The following is an 18,954-nucleotide window of genomic DNA, read 5'->3' as shown; positions in this document are numbered from 1 at the left end:
GTTTGGGGTCAGTAAGATTTTTTTTATACATTTTATTATTTTATTTTATATTAAAATTAATACATTTATTCAGCAAAGGTCCATGAAATTAATTAAAGGTAACAGTAAAGACATTTATAATTACATTTATATTTTAAATAAATTCTGTTCTTTTGAACTTTCTATTCATCAAACAATCCTGAAACAAAACATATCATGGTTTACAAAAAAATTAAGCAGTACAACTGTTTTCAACAATATAAAATAAGATAATAAGAAATGCTTCTTGAGCAGCGAATCGTCATATTAGAATGATTTCTGAAGGATCATGTGACACTGAAGACAAGAGTAATGATGCTGAAAATTTTGCTTTGCATCGCAGGAATAAATTACATTTTAAACTGTTTTAATAGAAACCTGTTTTTTTATTGTAATACTTCACAATTATATTGTTTTACTGTATTTTTGATCAAATAAATGCAGCCCTGTTGAGCATAAGAGAAAAAATAAATACAAATCCTACACACCCTAAATTTTTCAAAATGTTTGAACATTTGGTCTTTTACCATTTGACACCTTTTTTTTTTTTTTTTTTGTCATTTGGAGCAATATCTTCAGTTAAAATATTATATTCCTTGACTAAAATTATGTGCCTTTTCAGTCAGGGTAAAATGGGCTAAAAATAAAGAATACAATGAAATATAGACTAAATTGAAAAACACTTCCAACCAAAATGAACAAAATGATAAATAAACAGTGTGACCTCTATAACACGCAGTCTCAGTCCTGAACATTGCTAATGCAAGCACACTGAGCTCAGCCTAACCCAATTAAATATACATGCTCCTATAAATCTCATATTTATATTTAATACGCATATTTAATAATGATTCATCATTTACGTGCCCCAAAAAATCAACTGAACGATTTTGACTGGGTGCCAAAAGGTAAGTGAGATGTCACAAACTGGCAAAACATCAGCTCTCATGTGCTTTTAATTTGACAGGTAAAGAGCTTCAATTTGAGAAACTCAATTTAGCCACTAGCTCTCACATGTCAGCAGTCTTTATATCAGGTGAAAATCGATAGATGTCTAAAAACACCCTGCTTTCAACATCCTAGCCTGAATTCATGTGTGGTCCAAGATAATGACAGCCTGTCAGAACTCTAGGACTGAAAGTTACAATGTAATAGCTTCCTTGAACCTGTTTTCTTAAGGCCCTGAATTATTGAATGAAGTCAACTGAATATAATGCACATGGCTTGCTTTATATTTCTCAGTGCAGATATGAACTGCTGAGTTATACGTATTAGGGTACATTTACATGACAACGATGTACTAAAAATGGAAACGTTTTTTCGGGTACAGATGGCAATGTTGTTCAAATGATCCCCGTGCACACGGATCCGCGAAAACGACTAAAACGCTGTATTATTCGTGCCAGGCCAGTAGTTGGCAATGTCATTTTGTAAAGGAACACAACGCACCTATAGACTGAACACGTAATAGACATACGTCCCTGATTTCACAAATTTGCGTTTTTGTAGTTTACAGGGAGAAGATAAATGTACCATTTTCAAAAACTTTCACTTTTAAACCTACAATCTTTTAGTTACAGGCCCAGATCTTCAACCACAATGCCACTTACCACCCAGCGTAGCCACAAGCTGGTCTCACTGGCCGTGCGTACAGTCACGCTGCTGGGCGCCATGTCTGGAGGAGCCTGCAGGGTTTGAATTACACGGGACGGCACGCTTACTGGACTCTGGCCCACGATATTCACCTGCTGCATTCGGAACCTGTAACCATCAAGTTAATCAGTCACATTGTTAAAACTTAACTCAACACTGGTAAGACTTCCCAGTGGGAAAATAGATGGCAAAGAACCTTGTGCTCGCTCCAATTCACTTTATAATTGCACCAATTACCATGAAATCAAAGTTTATCAGCAGGCAGAAAAAATGGAGAGGCTGCGGCAACATCCATAAGATCTGACATAAATTGCGGGGTAGAGAAAAACACTGAGGCAAGCAGTTCATCATGAAGCTCAGAGATGATTCAAGCTGTCTGAAACAAATGGTTGAAGTCAGATATTAAACCTGTTTAGTGTTTAGATAACAGCAGTAGCTTTATATTATTGGAATGAAATAATCATATTACACAAAGACTGAATAGCTCTTATTTTTCTTTTTACATAGTTGGTCTATGTACGCAAGTTTTTAACACCATGGGCCCTATCTTGCACCCAGCGCAATTGACTTTGTACACTGACGCATGTATCATTCCTATTTTGCACCTGCGCACACAGGACTTTTCCCTCCACAGACGCACGTCGGTAAACTAGGAAATACACTTGCGCTCCCGGGAGCGGTTCAGCGCAAAGAAGAAGCGTGTTCCAGCGCAAACGTTCCCTGGTGCTATTTTGCAGGTTTAGAAAACAATTCTGCCACTGACCAGGAAAAACCTAGTCTAAAGTCAGTGGCGCGTTGCGCATGTTATTCATATGCTATTTTAAGGGCGCATACTTGGCCATAATCAATGTAGTGTGTGCACAACGCGCATACACTTTGATTCTCTCATCTACACAGAAGCAGCAGTTTTAATTTTTGGAAATCATACATTATTACAATAGATAGATAGATAGATAGATAGATAGATAGATAGATAGATAGATAGATAGATAGATAGATAGACAGTTTATTATAAAAGCTTACATATTTACCCAAATTATCATATGCCTGTTTAACCAGTTAATTTGGGTGGGTTTCTCCCATCCCCAATGTCACTTCTCTGTGTTTTACGGCCCTGAAGAGAACGTCGGTCTCCACGGCTGTGAACCGCTCCTGGCGCGCACCTGGCAAATCCGCCGTCATAATAGCAATCCGCCATAGAACAACCGTGCCTGCTCTTAAAGGGAATGTGAGATGACGCTCTGATTGGTTTATATCATGTTACGCCCAAACCACACCTATGAATAATGAAGCTACTTCAGACCAACCCATTTTAGATTTGCGTCGGGTGCAAGAGTCATTTATCCCGCCGGTATAATAGCAACAGCGCCCAAGACCCGCCCACAAAGTTACTTGCGTTTCGCGCTTGATGTTTGCGTTTCAGATCGTTAAAATAGGGCCCCATAAGTGCTGTGACTTTTTAATGTTTTAGAATTAATTGTAATTTATGTGTTAAGGTAACAGGAAACCTTTTTTATTTAATTTTTTTATAACAAGAATATTTTTAAATTTTTTACATTTACTATGAATGGCTGGATTGGAAACTCGCGTCTGATTGGCTAAAGAGAATGTCCGTTCTCAAGATTGGCCCACACAAATCCATAACGATTCTCACACACACGACCATTTGCAAATGCAGAATCAACAAACAATTTGTACATTGCAAACATTTGCAAACATACTTGTATATTTAGGAATTGTGCTTTGCATTTGTGAATCTTTTTTTAATGAATTTTGCATATCATATTTTGTAAATGTGAATTAGGATAATGTGACATCCTGTTTGCAAATATTTAAACTTGTTTTGTGAATGTGAAAAGAGACTATTTTAGCTCTACAGTTTACTAAGAACAGTTGATAAATATTAAGTCATTGGTTGCTATTACTTCTTTCAGCAACAACAACACAAAACAGGTTGAACAGTTGGCCTGTGTGTTTGTTAAATCCACAAGATGCAATATTGTAGATATGGTCACAATGTCAACCATTGCAAGGTTTGGAGTGATTTTCCGCTGTGATGTATTCTGTAAACTCACAGAATGATCATTCAAATGCGACTGTCACTCACAGAACTTGCGGTGTATAGTGAATTCTGAAGTCCATGCATAAAATAACTGGTTTCTGTGTGTAAATAGATTTCATGCACATACTATGTCTCAGCAATTCTGTAGCAAATCTCAGTTCAATTGTCTTTTTTCAGCATAAGACAAATATTACAAAGATGTCAAGATCAGAAAGAACAGGAAAGAAGAAAGGAATGAATTAACTGCATCCTCAGGGAAAGAAGCAGAAAACAACAAGATCACAGGCATAAATACAGAACGGAAAACATTGCCATAGTTTGCTGACTTGAACTGTGTACCATTCGATTTATTCATGCAGGCAAAGAATAATCATAATCTGATTACGGTGTATACTTGTCTTCAGTAATTCAACTGTAATTGGAGTAATCTAGATGTCTTAATTTAATTAAGCTCACTTAAAATGTGTATTAATTCAGGTTAAAGCAAATGAAAATGCTGTTTTCATGGCAATTGCTGTCTTAATGCATCTAATGTGTGTTTGTACAGAAACAACACTGACCTGTAGTGTGTGAACGGTGTGAGATTGGGCACCTCCAGCAACTGAGCTTCAGGGTCGTTCTCTTTCTCGTACAACACCTTCCACTCTTCCTCATCACCGACACTGCCCACCTGAATACAGAGAGCACTGCCGTAACGGTCTGTGGCAACAATACCAATTACCCCTAAATATGATGACCCCCTTTTTTAAATTATAATTTGAAAATAGAGGAATCCTTATTAAAGGTACAAAGTTATTCAAGTCAGTCAAGAGAAGTGAGTGATTTTCTCTTTGTCTTTTGTTCTTTGATTAACATTAATTACAGACATCACAGCAGCAGGTTTATTAGGCTGCTGTCACTTTTAGATCTGAAGCACATGACGCAGATCTGACACATATGTCCTTAAAAACTCTTTATGGTCATTTAAGATTTTATCTAACTCATTTAAGACTGTGCGTACGAGGACACTCGACAAAGCAAGCATTTTGACATATTGTAACGACTGAGACAAATCAGACACAAGTATTTGTTATAGTTTAACAAATAATATTTAAAACTCACTCTGGGATCTGTGGTCCCATCCCCCCCAACAAAGGCAAGAAGGTCTTAGTTACCATGACCACGATCAGATAAGTTGATTTTATGGCTGTTAAAAATGTGCTCACTGGTCAAGACAGAGACAATGGGAAAGACAGACTTTAAAACAGACTTTGCTGCATTAATCTGATCTATAAATGAACATGCATCCCAGAAGATTGTGTGAATGATTTACTGTCTTGTGTAGTGTTTTTAATTCTATTATTTTGATACTGTGTATTTTATGATAGAACCAACGGTCAATGTAACCTCACCTATACCATGTTTGGTCTCTATAAATTGGTACTTTGAAGATTGAAATGATTGTGTACATGATATGCCGATAGCTGCGCAACATATTAGTATTACAAGAATCTTTCTTAGTTTCTTCATCAGAAACCAATCCAGCTGCACATGCAAATGAGCACGCTAAAAACAAAGATTCATAAATCAACCACAGAGGAATTTTCCCGCTTGGAAATTCCACCTTTCTCATTGGTCAAGCAAACCCGGAGAGGTGGGGCCTTTCTCAGGCTTTATTAGAGACAAATTCACAGTGACCCTCCTCCCTCTTCTTCTGGCTCTCTATTGCTGCTTCTTCTGGGTTGATATCTGTGGGGGACAAAGGCCCCGGCAGGCTGTGACCACCGTCTGCTTTGCTTTCACTCTCCCAAAGGAGTCAGACTGTATTTTCTTCAATCCAACTCAGAAGAAAACTGCAACCTTACCATCACTGAAGGGCAACGATCAACTCTTGGCCTTCTCGGTACGTTCAGGGTGCCGTACTGTCCAGCGTGGCCTCAGCAGGCCCCAGGGCAGCAGGCCTCGACTCACAACCAGCTAGAGTTCAATGTCTTCATTCAATGCAGAAGAAGTCCATCGCAACTCCAATCATTTGCTCTGCGTGTCCTCTCCGGCCCAGGGCCGGCAGGCCACGATCTGCACTCCAGCCATGAGAACAGCGTCGAAATAACCATGCAAGTTCATCATATCTTCTTCATCCAGCAGAGAAGAAAACGATTGCAACTTCAACAACTTAAATTTTCAACCACTTCAAGAATTGTGTCCACTGCACAGACCATGTAAGTATCAATTTAATGAGGTGCTCTGAAAATGATAAGTTGATGGTTCTTTTCATAGTTAAATGGATCTTTTCCATAGTTCCATTTCCTGCTTCCAGTTCTATTCTATCATTTAGCATTTTACCTATGCATGTATGTATGTATGTATGTTTGTTTGTTTATTTTAGTTATGTTTGTGATTTAGTTAATAAAACTTGTGCACAATATGTATTTGGTATTGATTCTCTGCTTGAAACAAAGTCTACTTTACGATCTTGATCTTGTTATAGGCTCTAAGTGCTGTACATGCTAAGAAATAATTATTTTTCAGGGGCCATGAAGGATGCGCTTTTCTTAGAATAAATGAATAATCAAAAGAGTTTGTTGGACGAACTGACTAATTGATTGTAATATTAATTTACTGTAGCTACATCAAGTTAATCCAATTAACTGACCCAAATATTAATAATTAATCATAACAAGTCCCCTTTGAGCTAACTCGTTACATATTTTTGTGTTTTTGTCCGTTCAAGTGCGAAAGAGAAGTCAATGCGGCCACCGCGTTATTAATCACGTGTTAACACGTTTTTTTCAAAATTAAATAATTGGGTTTATATTGTCATTGTACTAAACTCAAAGTAAATTATTAAATGTAATTTTTTCCTACTCACTAACAGAGCAATGAAAGAGGAGTAAGATTTTCAAGATTTTCTTTTCCACAATAAATATCATCAGAGAAGTGTTTTCCAAAATTACTGCAATAAACATATTCAATAAATATTAATAAAAGTTAGTACATTAACTTTGACAGCCCTATAAATGTTTTTTTTTATCCTATGTGCATTCAGATGAATTTTGCAAATATAAATGGCAAGAGTTTTCTCAAAACTGAAAGCTCCAATCAAATGAGCATTCACTCATTTATCACCAGGACACAAAGTCATGTTTACAATTTACAGGGCTGCTACAAAAAGTACTACAAAATTAAGCTATTTTATGTATCAGTCAGAAGGGTAGGTCTTGTCCAGAATAAAAAGTGGACTAGCCTTTATGGTAATAGTCTGGTTATATGAGACTACCTGGACATTAATCTGCCATGGCATTTGAAACATCTAAATAGAGCCATTTTTCAAACCCTTTTGAGAACCAAGTAGTGAAGTTAATGAAAGAAGGAGGAGAAAATTCCACACACTGCACTTCATTATACCCGGTGCATCACAGGCCAAAGGCTCATAGACTGTTTTGTGGGGAACGGGCCTTCAGCAGGAATGCAGAGCGGAGCAGGTTAAAGCTTTTTCAATTGAGTCCAGAACAGTGCCAGCCACTGCCCCATTTCAAACACATTGTGCAAGCCAAGTCTAAACCAATCAAAGCTCACAGCACTCAAGAAGATTTACTATGACCAGTGGAGTGTACTGTATGCGGTAAGCATTTATGCCAACGTGATAGATGTTAGACGCGTGGCACCTTATGCTGGAGACCGCTGTTGTATTTCATAGCTGGTGCGTATGCAGCAGCTCTCTCTCGCTCGGTGACAGATTTCTGCAGCGGCAGATAGCCCGGCCTCAATCAACTCTGGAATTCAAGTGCCACCACATGAAAAGCCGAGGCTTCCTTTTGCAAGCTCCGGCCCGGCGCCGTCAAGTTTAGAGAGTGGACGTCGATTACAAATTAGGAGTCAGTCATGTGATTCAATCTGTCATCACTTTTGCTAAAGTCGCAGGCGATGTGGAAAGGGCGAGGATGCGCTCTCAATACATCTCTGAGCCATAGAGGGCAATCACAACTGGAACTTGCTGTTATTCAGGTTGAAATGGAAGTGCTGAGTGGAAGTGAATCGAGTATGTGTGATAAGTGCATACTGGCTGTTTTTAAAACCCTGTGATGACAGCTGGATGCTGGTTTGAACCCTTAAACTCTACTGAATATGCACGGCGTAACCTTATGCATACAAAACAATGAGCTGATTAGAAAATTTGATTCTGATGTGACCTTTTTAATTTTTTCTATATCTTCTTAAAAAATATTTTTTAATTTTTTCATTTTACATTTTGAAATTAATTTGATAAAAAAATTGTTGCTGATTAATTGATTGATTGATTGATTGATTGATTAATTAATTAATTGATTAACTGATTGATTCCTTTTCATTTTTGTGAGAAACGATACAACAGCAAAAATATTTTTTGGTGTACACTGTCCGACAAATTAAAAACAGCACAGATTTTTTTTGCATCACTGTACCACCTTGAATCCTGAACTTTATCTTTTATTTAATTGTATCTATTTTTTGTGAGAATTGATGCATAATGTTGTTCAGTGTATACTGACTGACAAATAAAAATAGCACAGATATTTTTGCTCCACTATTCCACACTGAATCCTCAAGAACTTGGCTAATCGATTGATTGATTCCTTATCATTTTTGTGAGAATGATACAAATGACACCTTGAATCCAGCTGATTAATCCATCAAGCTATCAAAATAACTGAAATGTACATAGCTAAGACTAGGAGACGAAGCCTACACAAATCATCATAAGTGCTTTACTCAAAACTGCAGGGATGTTTCATTATCATGTAAAATGTTTTTCTTTGCTGGTGAAGACTCATCAGGGAGCACTGTGAGGATGTACAGCTTCAGGCCAGCGTGATGGTAGGCGGATAATGATCAGATAAAGAAGAACTGAAATATTACTCACCTGCCCCTCAACAATCCACTTGGAGATGGTCGTCTTCCCATCGTCCCCTGCACGGAACTTCAGCGTAGCAGATCGTGAACTGATCTTGGAAATAACCAGATTTGATGGAGGCCCGGGAAGTTCTGCGTTAAAGGCAAAAAAAAAATAATAAAAAAATAAAGACAAAATATAGACAAATAAATAAAGTTAAAAGTCCCTTCTAAACAACATCCGCACATCACAACAATCAATAAACACAGAACATCCACAAGCCTGCCTTCTAAAGTCAATAACACCAAACATTTCTAAATCATGACCAGAATATTTTTAATAAGACTGTGTAGACAAGGGACTGAGTCAAAAAAGAGATTTGCGATTCTTTTGAAGTGCAGAGATAAAAAGTCTCATTTGGGTCGAGAAACCTTTGATGAAATTACACTGGAATTAAATCAAATAACAGACGATAGTCTCGCATCTGCCCGAAATCCCCACTGTGATGTGTAGACGTCTGTTTCCCTAATGTCTCACAATATGCAATTTATCAGCAGGCATTATGGTTTTGGCTTGGCGTTCAGCCAGTTCAGCATTTGCCTTCTTTCAGTGAGCGAGAGAAAGTCTGCCTTAAAGCTGGTACAAATGAATATTTCTCCTTCAGTGCCACATTTGATTAATGGCAGTGCATGGGCAACAACTTCGCAGTTTCTGAGCAGAAAAGGCCAACTCAAAAGATCATCATTCATTCTTATATTGCTTGTGTACAATGTGCATCCATAAGTAAGGAAGAGTAGCTCCTTTAATACATGTTATTTTTAATTGTCTATGTTAAAGAGCTACGAAAGACCTGGTGGCACTCCCGAAGATATGGTGGAGGAAGTTACAGTTCCAACTCCCGCCTCCGTCATAGCTGCCACTTCCAGAGTGTACGTGGTGAGGGATGTCAGGCCCGTGACCTTGTAGTCCAGTGTGGTATTGGCCAAGGTGCGCGCCACCCGTGATTGGTTCTTCCCCTGCACCTCCCAGGACACCAGGTAACCTGCAAAACACCATCAAATTCATTGAAACTCAAGAAGTTTAGAGTTTAGAGTTTTACACACTTTATGGCTCAAAACCTGTGGGAACGGGTCAATGTGGGGCGCCTTGCCCAAGTCCAATCTGGGATGACAACTCACAAGAGCAGGAGAAATGTATCTGAGGTCTTGAACTTGAAATAAACAGTCTCTCTTTAACAAATAAGGTGGGTGAATTGGGGAACTGCTGTAGTGAGTTGTCTAGACCCTGGGCCCTGCCCCCTAACCTGCATCTAACTGAGACTAATAGCCAGCAGAGATCCTATGTAATTTGCTGTTTATTGGGAGTATTTTCTCCCAGAGTCAGCACTGTTTCCAATCGCTGAATGTCCTTTTTCATTGAGGTGCTCATAAATCAAGCTTTGCGCTGGGAGAGACCACTGGTGAACAGGCATAGGCAACATTCAAAGAGCAACAATGCTGTGTATATTGATATAGACAGGAGCTATTTAGTCTAATGTATGTCTGATCTCATTCGTCTCCATTCTTTCAATCAACATTCAGAGCCGTTCTGCAACTCAATCGGCTTAATCTATGTCCAGTGTCAATCTACCGCTGCCTCATTAGTCCAGATCTAATTCTTTCTCTGCATTATTGAAACTTCTCCAGTGACTCTCAGAAAATGTGTTGTCTTGGTCAAAAAAGAAAAATTAATTAAACAAATTATTAGTAAAACAATAACAATAATAATAGAACTAGAACTTGTAAACTACTCTGTAAAATACAAATAAACATATTATACAAAAAAGCCTCCTTTTTGACAAAAAGAGTTGTTGACATATGAGTCATTCTAGAATTGGGGATACATTTCGAGTCTCCCAGATAAACCTTCTTTTATTTAAATAATAAAAAACTTTTTTGAATCAATTTTGAATAATAACACAAATTATATTACACTATCACTAAAAATAATGCTTTATGTATATTTAGGAATACAATTTAATGGGGAAATATTAACTAAATGACTCCCACTGCACCTATTATTGACTGTCTCCGCCTCCAGGTTCATACATTCAACTTGAATTGTCATGAAAAATTAAGTCTAATAATAAAAAAAAAAAATGGTTTACTCTTTTAAGTTATATAAACAATTGCATAGAATATTATTTTCTGTATTATTTGTAATTTAATTAATAAATACATAGATTTTGTTTCTGTCCCTACATTCTGGTCAACTCTGTTACCTAAAACAAAAAAAAAACAACCTCCAAAGCATTTGTAGAAAAAGCATGTGACTTGCACCAAGAGATGTCACTTCCTCTGGTGGGAAACTCTGGAAAGCGCGAAGTATTTTATTATTCTTCTCTCATTAATTTGTACAAAATGTTTAGTATACACCAATAGTGTAATAAATTCTTTCTTGATTTTGCGTTAAAATGCTCTCCAATCGTTCTGAACATGTTTTGTGAGATTCACGCTCATGTTCTTGTCAAATGCTTGAAGGTCAACTCATGCTTACAGGTCTTCTGATCACAGTTAACATTTTATTTTCATTTGATCTGTTTGTGCTTTACGTTTCCGGTGGTAATGACTAAAGCACAATATGGATAAATAGCACTCCTGGAATGCTAAAACACATGCATTAGCGCCCACACGCAGAGAGTCATGCAGAGACAACACACACACACACACACACACACACACACACACACACACACACACACACACACACACACACACACACACACACACACACACACACACACACACACACACACACACACACACACACACACACACACACACACACACACACACACACACACACACACACACACACACACAAAAGCATCCTTTACAGCTGTGCAACAGGGAGCGAAAATTGTTTCTGCCAACTGAACGCAAAGAACAATGCCATAATTGCTTTTGTGCAAAAACTCAATGAAGTGTTAAATAGAAGTGTATCCATTAATAAAGCTATACGAACATCGAAGAGTTGCCAAATGAAAATTGAGCTCCTTTACGGGCTCACCTGCTCTATCTAATGCAACGTTCAGCTACATTTAAACAGAGGGGGGCAGATTAGATTTAATTTAACAGGAAAGACAAATCTAATGAACAACTCATCATTCCCCAAAACTGAGTTTAGCTGATGCTGGGGTAAACAAATTCATTCAGATTTATTGCTGCAAAATGTAAGTGTTTTCCTTGATTGTCTTTTTTTTTTTTTTTGAGTATCATATCAATAAAAGCAACGGGAAGGTCTATAACACTCACCGGTAATGATTCCGTTCTTATTCACAGGTTCCTCCCAGCTCACTCTCAGAGACATATCCAATATCTCTGTAAAGCTCAAGCGACCGACAGGGCCTGGAACTAAACACAAAGACATTTCCCAGTTGTAGACCTCCTTTTGTTTCTAAACAAGCTCTTTCTATTGTAGGCTAATTGAGCTGATCATAGATCAGACCCTTCATAATGAACCACAACAAAGATCAAAACCTGACATGCACACAAACATTTTTTCTTTTTCCTTGTTCTTTCTTTTCCCAGTAACATTTCTCTTGAAAGTAACCAAAACAAGTTTCTCACTTGTAGTGTCCCACAGATGCCTAAACACACTGATATAATTATATCGGCTTGACCCATAGAGCAGTATGTGTGCTTAAGTTTAAGCAGCACTTTAATTAATGTGACTTTTATAAGACATGTTGTAATTTGTTATTTTTCACCCCCAAACTACCCCAGCAGAGTTTCAAACACTGTCACAACGCTGATGTAAAGGCCAAAAGCTTCATTTAATAAAATATTTCCTGCCAAATGAAGAGCATTTTTCTGTGGTTTGGCTTTCTCAGTAATTAAAATAAACATTTTGTTCAGAACTATTTTGTTTAACTGAATTATCTTGACGCCTCCATGAAAATGAGGATTAAAGAGATTCCTGCAATAGGTACCTTGTTTTTTTTTTTTTGGTAATAGCATTATAGCATTAGGTTTCATAATAAATATGGTGATTATCTCTAAAGTGGACACCCAATTTGATATATATATGATATTTACCATCTGAATCATGTCAACAAATGGAAATGTCAGCCAGCTATTTATTATCATGTTAATTATTGTGCCTTTTACCCCAAATACCATACTTTTACATTATCTTCCGTTATTAACAAACTGTTGCTTTATTTACCTTAAACAAACCTGAAAATCATTATCAAGACCTTTGTCTCAAAATATAGATGTTTATTTTATCGATTCTCATTTGCTATATAAATCTACAACATTTTATGTATGTTTTTTTCAGTGCATTTTGTGTCAAACAACACAGAAAATGTCTTATTTTATGTGAATCCAATCAATTCGTTTCTGAGCACCAATTTATGAAGTAATATGATTCAGTGAGAGACAGAAACACAACCTTATGACCTGGAGAATGGACTGACAAAGAAACAGACTATTACTTACTGTCCTCATGAGTTTGCACCAGTTTGGGGACACTGCGCGGTCCGTTCCCTGGTGTGGTGAAGCACAGCACTGACGTCAGGTACCAGGTGAACTTTTTTAGACCGCTGATGAAACCGAGGTGACGTGTCCCGTGATAATCAGGGGTGATGGTTACGACGATAACATCCACTGGAGACCGTTCGGGCCATGCCATCAGCTGAGGGACAGACACCAATGTCATTTAAATAGAACACAGTGTGTGTCACTCATGGACACAAAACATATATTTTCTATATTTCAGTGGGACCAGTACAGGAAAAATGAGTGTACCTTGTAGCCTTGATTAATGCCATTGATGAACTGCTGAGGTGGTGGATTCCAAGTAAATTCAATGGTGGTTGAGTTCACCGCTTTGGCCTCCACTCCCTGAGGGGGCGCTGTGGGGACTACAGGCAAGAACATACTGCATGTTAGACTCTTTTTTACAGTCTATGGTTAGACCTTATTTTTTAGTCTCAGCCCCAGAAGTCATGCCCATGGACCTCCCACACTCCAGTCAATAAATATCGAATGCATATGGTACACTAAAGTGAAAACACTTTTGAGAAGACAAAAGTCTAAATCTTATTGGCTGACTTCTACACGTTTTATGAGAGCTTAGTGTGCAGTGATCATTAACTATTCGTCAGGAAATGAAAGCAGTGTTTACAAGTTCCAGGACTTCAGCAACGAACGCTTGAGTTGGGCAACTAAACGCTGGATTCAAAAAGTTCTGTGACGATAATGCCTTATTTTTAAAAAAGACATTTAATTGTTTCGTTTGAAGCATTTAGTTGAATAAAAAATGTTCTGTCATGACAACTCTTTGAGTGATTGGCATGGTAATGGGTATGACAATGTTGTGTGTTTGGTCTTGGTGGAATAGATCTGCTACGCTTCTGCTGTAGTTTATTGCTGTTCCTGCAGCAGAGTAAGTACGGGACTTGCTACTGCCAATACATACACGACAGGCTGCTGTGAGCAAGTAAGACATGCTGCTGCTCTACAATATAGCATACATGAATTAGCAGATCTATACAAGTGGAGCTGGAGAAGGTGGAGGGTTTCTGAAGCGCGCTGCACTGCTAAAGCAAACGCTACCCAAGTATTTGAAGGTTGAGCAGCGAGCTCATTGGATACTGATACGGCAGGAACCAATCAGCTGCACCCTATAGATAACGATGTGATTATGAACAGGTGAGTAAAAGGACCTATTAGCCTTCACCATCTAGAGTTTCATGCCAGAACTTTAAAAGTGCTATTTTCCAAGCTTGGCAGACCTCTTAGATTCGCAAGTAATTTTACTTTATTATTTGTGTCCTCTTACATCTATAATGGAAGATCCGGTGAAGTACCTCACTGAGAAGGCATTTGCAGCGAAATCTTTCAATACGCCTTAAAGGGGACCTATTGTGCAAAATTTACATTTACCTGGTGTTTGAGCATAAATGTGTTGGCAGTGTGTGTACACAACCACCTTATAATGGTAAAAATCCACCCACTTCTTTTTTATATTCCCCATAAATCATAAACAGTGTCTCAAAATGAGTCGTTTGTGTTTTTTTTTATACATTGTGACGTCACAATGTGACAGGCCTCGCCTACGACTGGTGACTGAATCTGCTCTGCTAACTTAGCTCTAACTTCCCCTGAGTGAGCTGTACACAGACAGCCATGTTTATCTTCTCACTAGACCAGCTAGTGGAAACACAATAATGTCTCAGCTACATGATAAAGAATCTAAATGATCTATTGTTGGCTGTATCTATGAATACGGAACGTGTATTTCCATTCCACTGATCTACTTGTCCATGTAAACATGCTAAACAGACGTGTTTGACTGCTGTGCTCGTGTCTCACATCTTAACAGTGTCTCGTGCAGGAAACGGCGTTCTAAAAACGCAGAGCTCAAGTTAAAAGAAGTTTAACTTTTAAAAAACGTGTCTCCTTGCGTTTTCCAGTGCCCGTGTCTTTGTATCTAAAAACTGCGTTGCATGTGAATGGTGCAAGGTCCGTCTAGACATGTTTCCATCGAAAATGATGTAAAAGCAGCACAGTGAAATGCAAAAACGCCTTCTGTGGACATATTGCCATACTGTTTCTCCTGTTTTATTGTTGGCGGAATATCTGAAGCTGGAGATGTAAAGGCACAGCCCTCTTCTGGAAAGGGGGGCAGGAGCAGCAGCTCATTTGCATTTAAAGATACACACATGAAAACAGCTTGTTTTTGCTTCCACCCAAAAAGGGGCATTTTGGGCATGGTATAATAAATGATCTGTGGAGTATTTTGAGGTGAAACTTCACAGACACATTCTGGGGAAACCTAAGGCTTATTTTACATCTTGTAAAAAGGGGCATAATAGGTCTACTTTAAAGGTGACAGGTTGTGGGACACAGTTATTTACCACAATGTTGGCCTGAATGTACTGTACGTGGTGTCCACCTACATACTGATCGATCATATCAGAGTCAAAGTTTGCCCTGCTGAATACGCAAGACTGACAGCCGCGGACACCACCTAAACACATCTGACAAGCCTTGTTCACACTGCATTTGAATGCACCCAAATCTGATTTTCCCTCCAAATGTGATACATGCACATTTATTTCTGAATGACAGTGTGAATTGAAGTGTCAATTCCAATAGGGGAAACTTTTTATATGTGAAGATCCTTATTAACTGCAGAAAACACATTGCATATTGTGCATTGGTTATGTGCACATCAAATATGCACTGATGTACAGTAGGTCTCAAATGACACTTGCTTTAAACAGAAACAATAGTGAGAGTGACAACAAATGTTGAAATGTTAAGGCTAATGCATAAATGTAAGACTGAAGTCCAAAAAAATCTGTTTATGTAATGATTTAATCAGAAAACTGGAAATGTCTTGTGACAGTAACAAAAATTGTCAGAGGTTATAGAGTTTGCTCTTATTTTTATTATGCAAAACACAGCAACAACATCTGAGCATCAACTGACACAGTGACCATTAAATGACTCATGTTAGAATCACAACATTATTAAAATTCCTCAGTAAAATTAAGTGGCTCAGTTTACAATCTTCATGGTGCACCTGAGATGTGCCTGAGACATTTCTGACCTTTAATGAAGGACGACGCTGTAACATGGACACAATACATGAAAGAAAAAATACATTCGCATTCTATTATACATCCAGTATCCTTCTAAAAGGCTGAATCGAGAGAGCCGGCAGTCGAATGAAAGGCAAGGTCTTATATAAGACAAAACACAACAAAACAATATCACAGCAGAGTCCAGATTACTGATGGTTTGCCATTCTTTTTTGTTTTTGTTTTTCTGTACGCACACCTTTGTTGGTGTATATAAAACAACTGAAAAGCATGTACTTGTACAACACACATGAAACTGATCAAAATGTTTTTTTTTTCATTTTTTTCAAAATGTCTTCATATTTTTGTGCAAATAGCAATTGCAAATGTTTGATGAATAGAGAGTTGAAAAGAACAGAATTTATTTGATTGAAATCTTTTGTAACAATATAAATGTCTTTACGGTCTCTTTCGGTCAATTTAACAGTGTTCTTGCTTAATAAAAGTATTCATTTATTTTTAACAAATCTTATCATCCACAAACTTAAGCAGTAATGTCCATTATAAAAAGTGGTTTTAGAAGTACATATTTTCTTTTCTTTATTTCCACTTCATTAAAGGTACACTATGTTATTTTTGGCGCTATTGGTTAATAAACAAAACTGCATGCATCTTACATTGTACATTGCAGCAAGAGCTACTTCTCTCCCTTTATGTATATAAATGTTTGAGTCATGCAGGTAATGGACTGTGGTTGGTGTCCTGCTCTGTCTAAAATAGTCAGAATGTAAACACTTATTATAGGGTGAAAAAATGGTTTGTAAAATGGATTCATGATGTACACATTATTTCAATTTTGTATATTTAAAAAAAAAAAAAAAAAAAAAAGTGTACCACTGGAGAAACTGGAAGAACTGGAAGAGAGGGCTACTCTCTGAGAAAACAAAGGAAATTAACATTTGAACTCTCACTTGCTATATTACCATCCCCATTCGAGACACGATCACACCTGTCCACAGATCTAAATAATTCGTTGTTACGACGACTTATTTGCTCCCTAGTTTTAATAAATCGTGGACTCGTTGAACTAATTCCCTCCCTCACTTTGATTTAACGAATTACAACGTGGCGACAATATACTAAAAAACTATGGAACAAATTAGTAAAACGTGCTAATAATGCACGTATTATTAATTCGTGGCCACAAAACAATATTCACCTGAATATTCACCAATTCACAAAAATATAGGTCTTTAGCATTCACTATTATTTAATAGTATTTATTATTAATTTTTAATTATTAATTATATAATATTATTAATTAATAGTACCAAACTGTTTTTCTTACCTGTGAAGATAGCTTTTCAGTAAAGGCCGAATAGTGTTCTCGTACAGTTTTTTATTCCTTTTGCAAAGAAATTGCCGTTTTTTTATAATCTAGAAATATTTCCGACTTTAAACAAATACCCATTTAAATGCTTAGGATGTTTGCGTTGTAAAAATGTACAGGGAGACTTTCGATTTAAAAATGGTGGCTCGTTAGGCAATGTTTTCTCAGTCAAATCATAAAATTTCCTATTGATTCAATAGAACGCCTGAGCTCACTAGGGAATACCAATATGGCGGCGCGGTGGCTTCACTGTTTATGACGTCATGAGCTATCCAGTCATTCTATATAGATCAGTGGTCTTACCTCTGTTTTAATTTAATGTTACTTTAGATAAGTGTACGTGGGAAACCACGGCATGGCCAATCCAAAGCTATTATAAGAGAAGTAATGTTGGTTGACTTATATCTGTAGTAGTGGCCATACCTCTACTGAAGTAAACGTTACTTTAAATTCAAGTGTATGCGAAACCACGGGGGCTATACCAAAGTATCTTTGATAGTCTAACCGTGAATACGACCATCTCAGATATATAGCCAATTACCTCTGTTTAATGACCAAAAACTGACGAGTTTGTGATCGTGAGACCCGCGTTAAACAGAAGGCTTGAGGACCTCAGAGCAACATAGCTTCCTAATATGAACGGGTAAAATAAAAGTAAAGAGTTGAAAAGAATAATCAAACATTCGCTCACATTTAATGATGCTCAGTTATCATTAAAACCAGATTCAGATGAAATAACGAGGTAATACATACGAGAAAATGTATTTAATTTAATCTTGTTGTGTTGAGCGAAAGAAAAGACAGTAACACGCAGTAACCTTCAACCGCTCATCAGAAACCACCACTGGACGGGCTTACAAAAGTGTACCTTTAAATATAAGCCTATTATTGGCCTACAGCAATGCATTTTATAGTCGAGTTAATCTAAGGTAGATTCAGAGGGTGTTCATACACATCTGTGATATCTTGTTAATGTCATGCGTTACCTGTAATAGCGCACAGGATAGGAGACATGATCAAATGTGATCTACTTATGCTAATAATTAACTGTCCAAAATGACCATGTTTAAATTGACAGCCTTATTTTAGTATTCATCCAAACAACTGCAGAGAGTTCATATACCTGTTGCACAGTCTCTTACTTAGGATCAGTGATGTCGTCAAGGTTGCTAATTGTGAGTGGTTTTAGCGGAGCTGCGTCAATACCATTCAACTGCTTGACAGACTCTGTTTATAAAACATCTATTTAAAATAATTAGACGGATGAAGCTTCTCAAAGCAGAGTCGATACATTTGCCGCTCCTCGGATAATCATCCAAATGTCCAAATAAAAACTGAATTTCCTGAGATGGATTCTTCTCATCTGAAGAGAAAAGCGCCCTCGTAGATAATTGACATAATTGTTTTGA

The 18,954-nt window shown here is 37.4% G+C and overlaps 1 protein-coding gene across 1 annotated transcript in view; it reads right to left on the bottom strand.

Annotated features, from left to right (window-relative positions):
* sdk1a (sidekick cell adhesion molecule 1a) overlaps positions 1-18,954 on the bottom strand; it is a 369,950-nt gene that overhangs the window by 57,304 nt on the left and 293,692 nt on the right. The window contains exons 18-24 of the mRNA XM_081363124.1: positions 13,373-13,488; positions 13,064-13,259; positions 11,876-11,974; positions 9,433-9,624; positions 8,613-8,734; positions 4,294-4,403; positions 1,629-1,779 (exon numbers count right to left, since the gene is read on the bottom strand). Coding sequence (XP_081219250.1) covers positions 1,629-1,779; positions 4,294-4,403; positions 8,613-8,734; positions 9,433-9,624; positions 11,876-11,974; positions 13,064-13,259; positions 13,373-13,488 — 986 coding nt within the window. The remainder of the gene's footprint in view (positions 1-1,628; positions 1,780-4,293; positions 4,404-8,612; positions 8,735-9,432; positions 9,625-11,875; positions 11,975-13,063; positions 13,260-13,372; positions 13,489-18,954) is intronic.

The sequence above is a fragment of the Scardinius erythrophthalmus genome (assembly GCF_964197995.2).
Source record: "Scardinius erythrophthalmus genome assembly, chromosome: 1".
Classification (NCBI taxonomy): domain Eukaryota; kingdom Metazoa; phylum Chordata; class Actinopteri; order Cypriniformes; family Leuciscidae; genus Scardinius; species Scardinius erythrophthalmus.
Note: the sequence above shows the minus strand (reverse complement) of the source record. Positions and strands in the feature narration are given on the sequence as shown.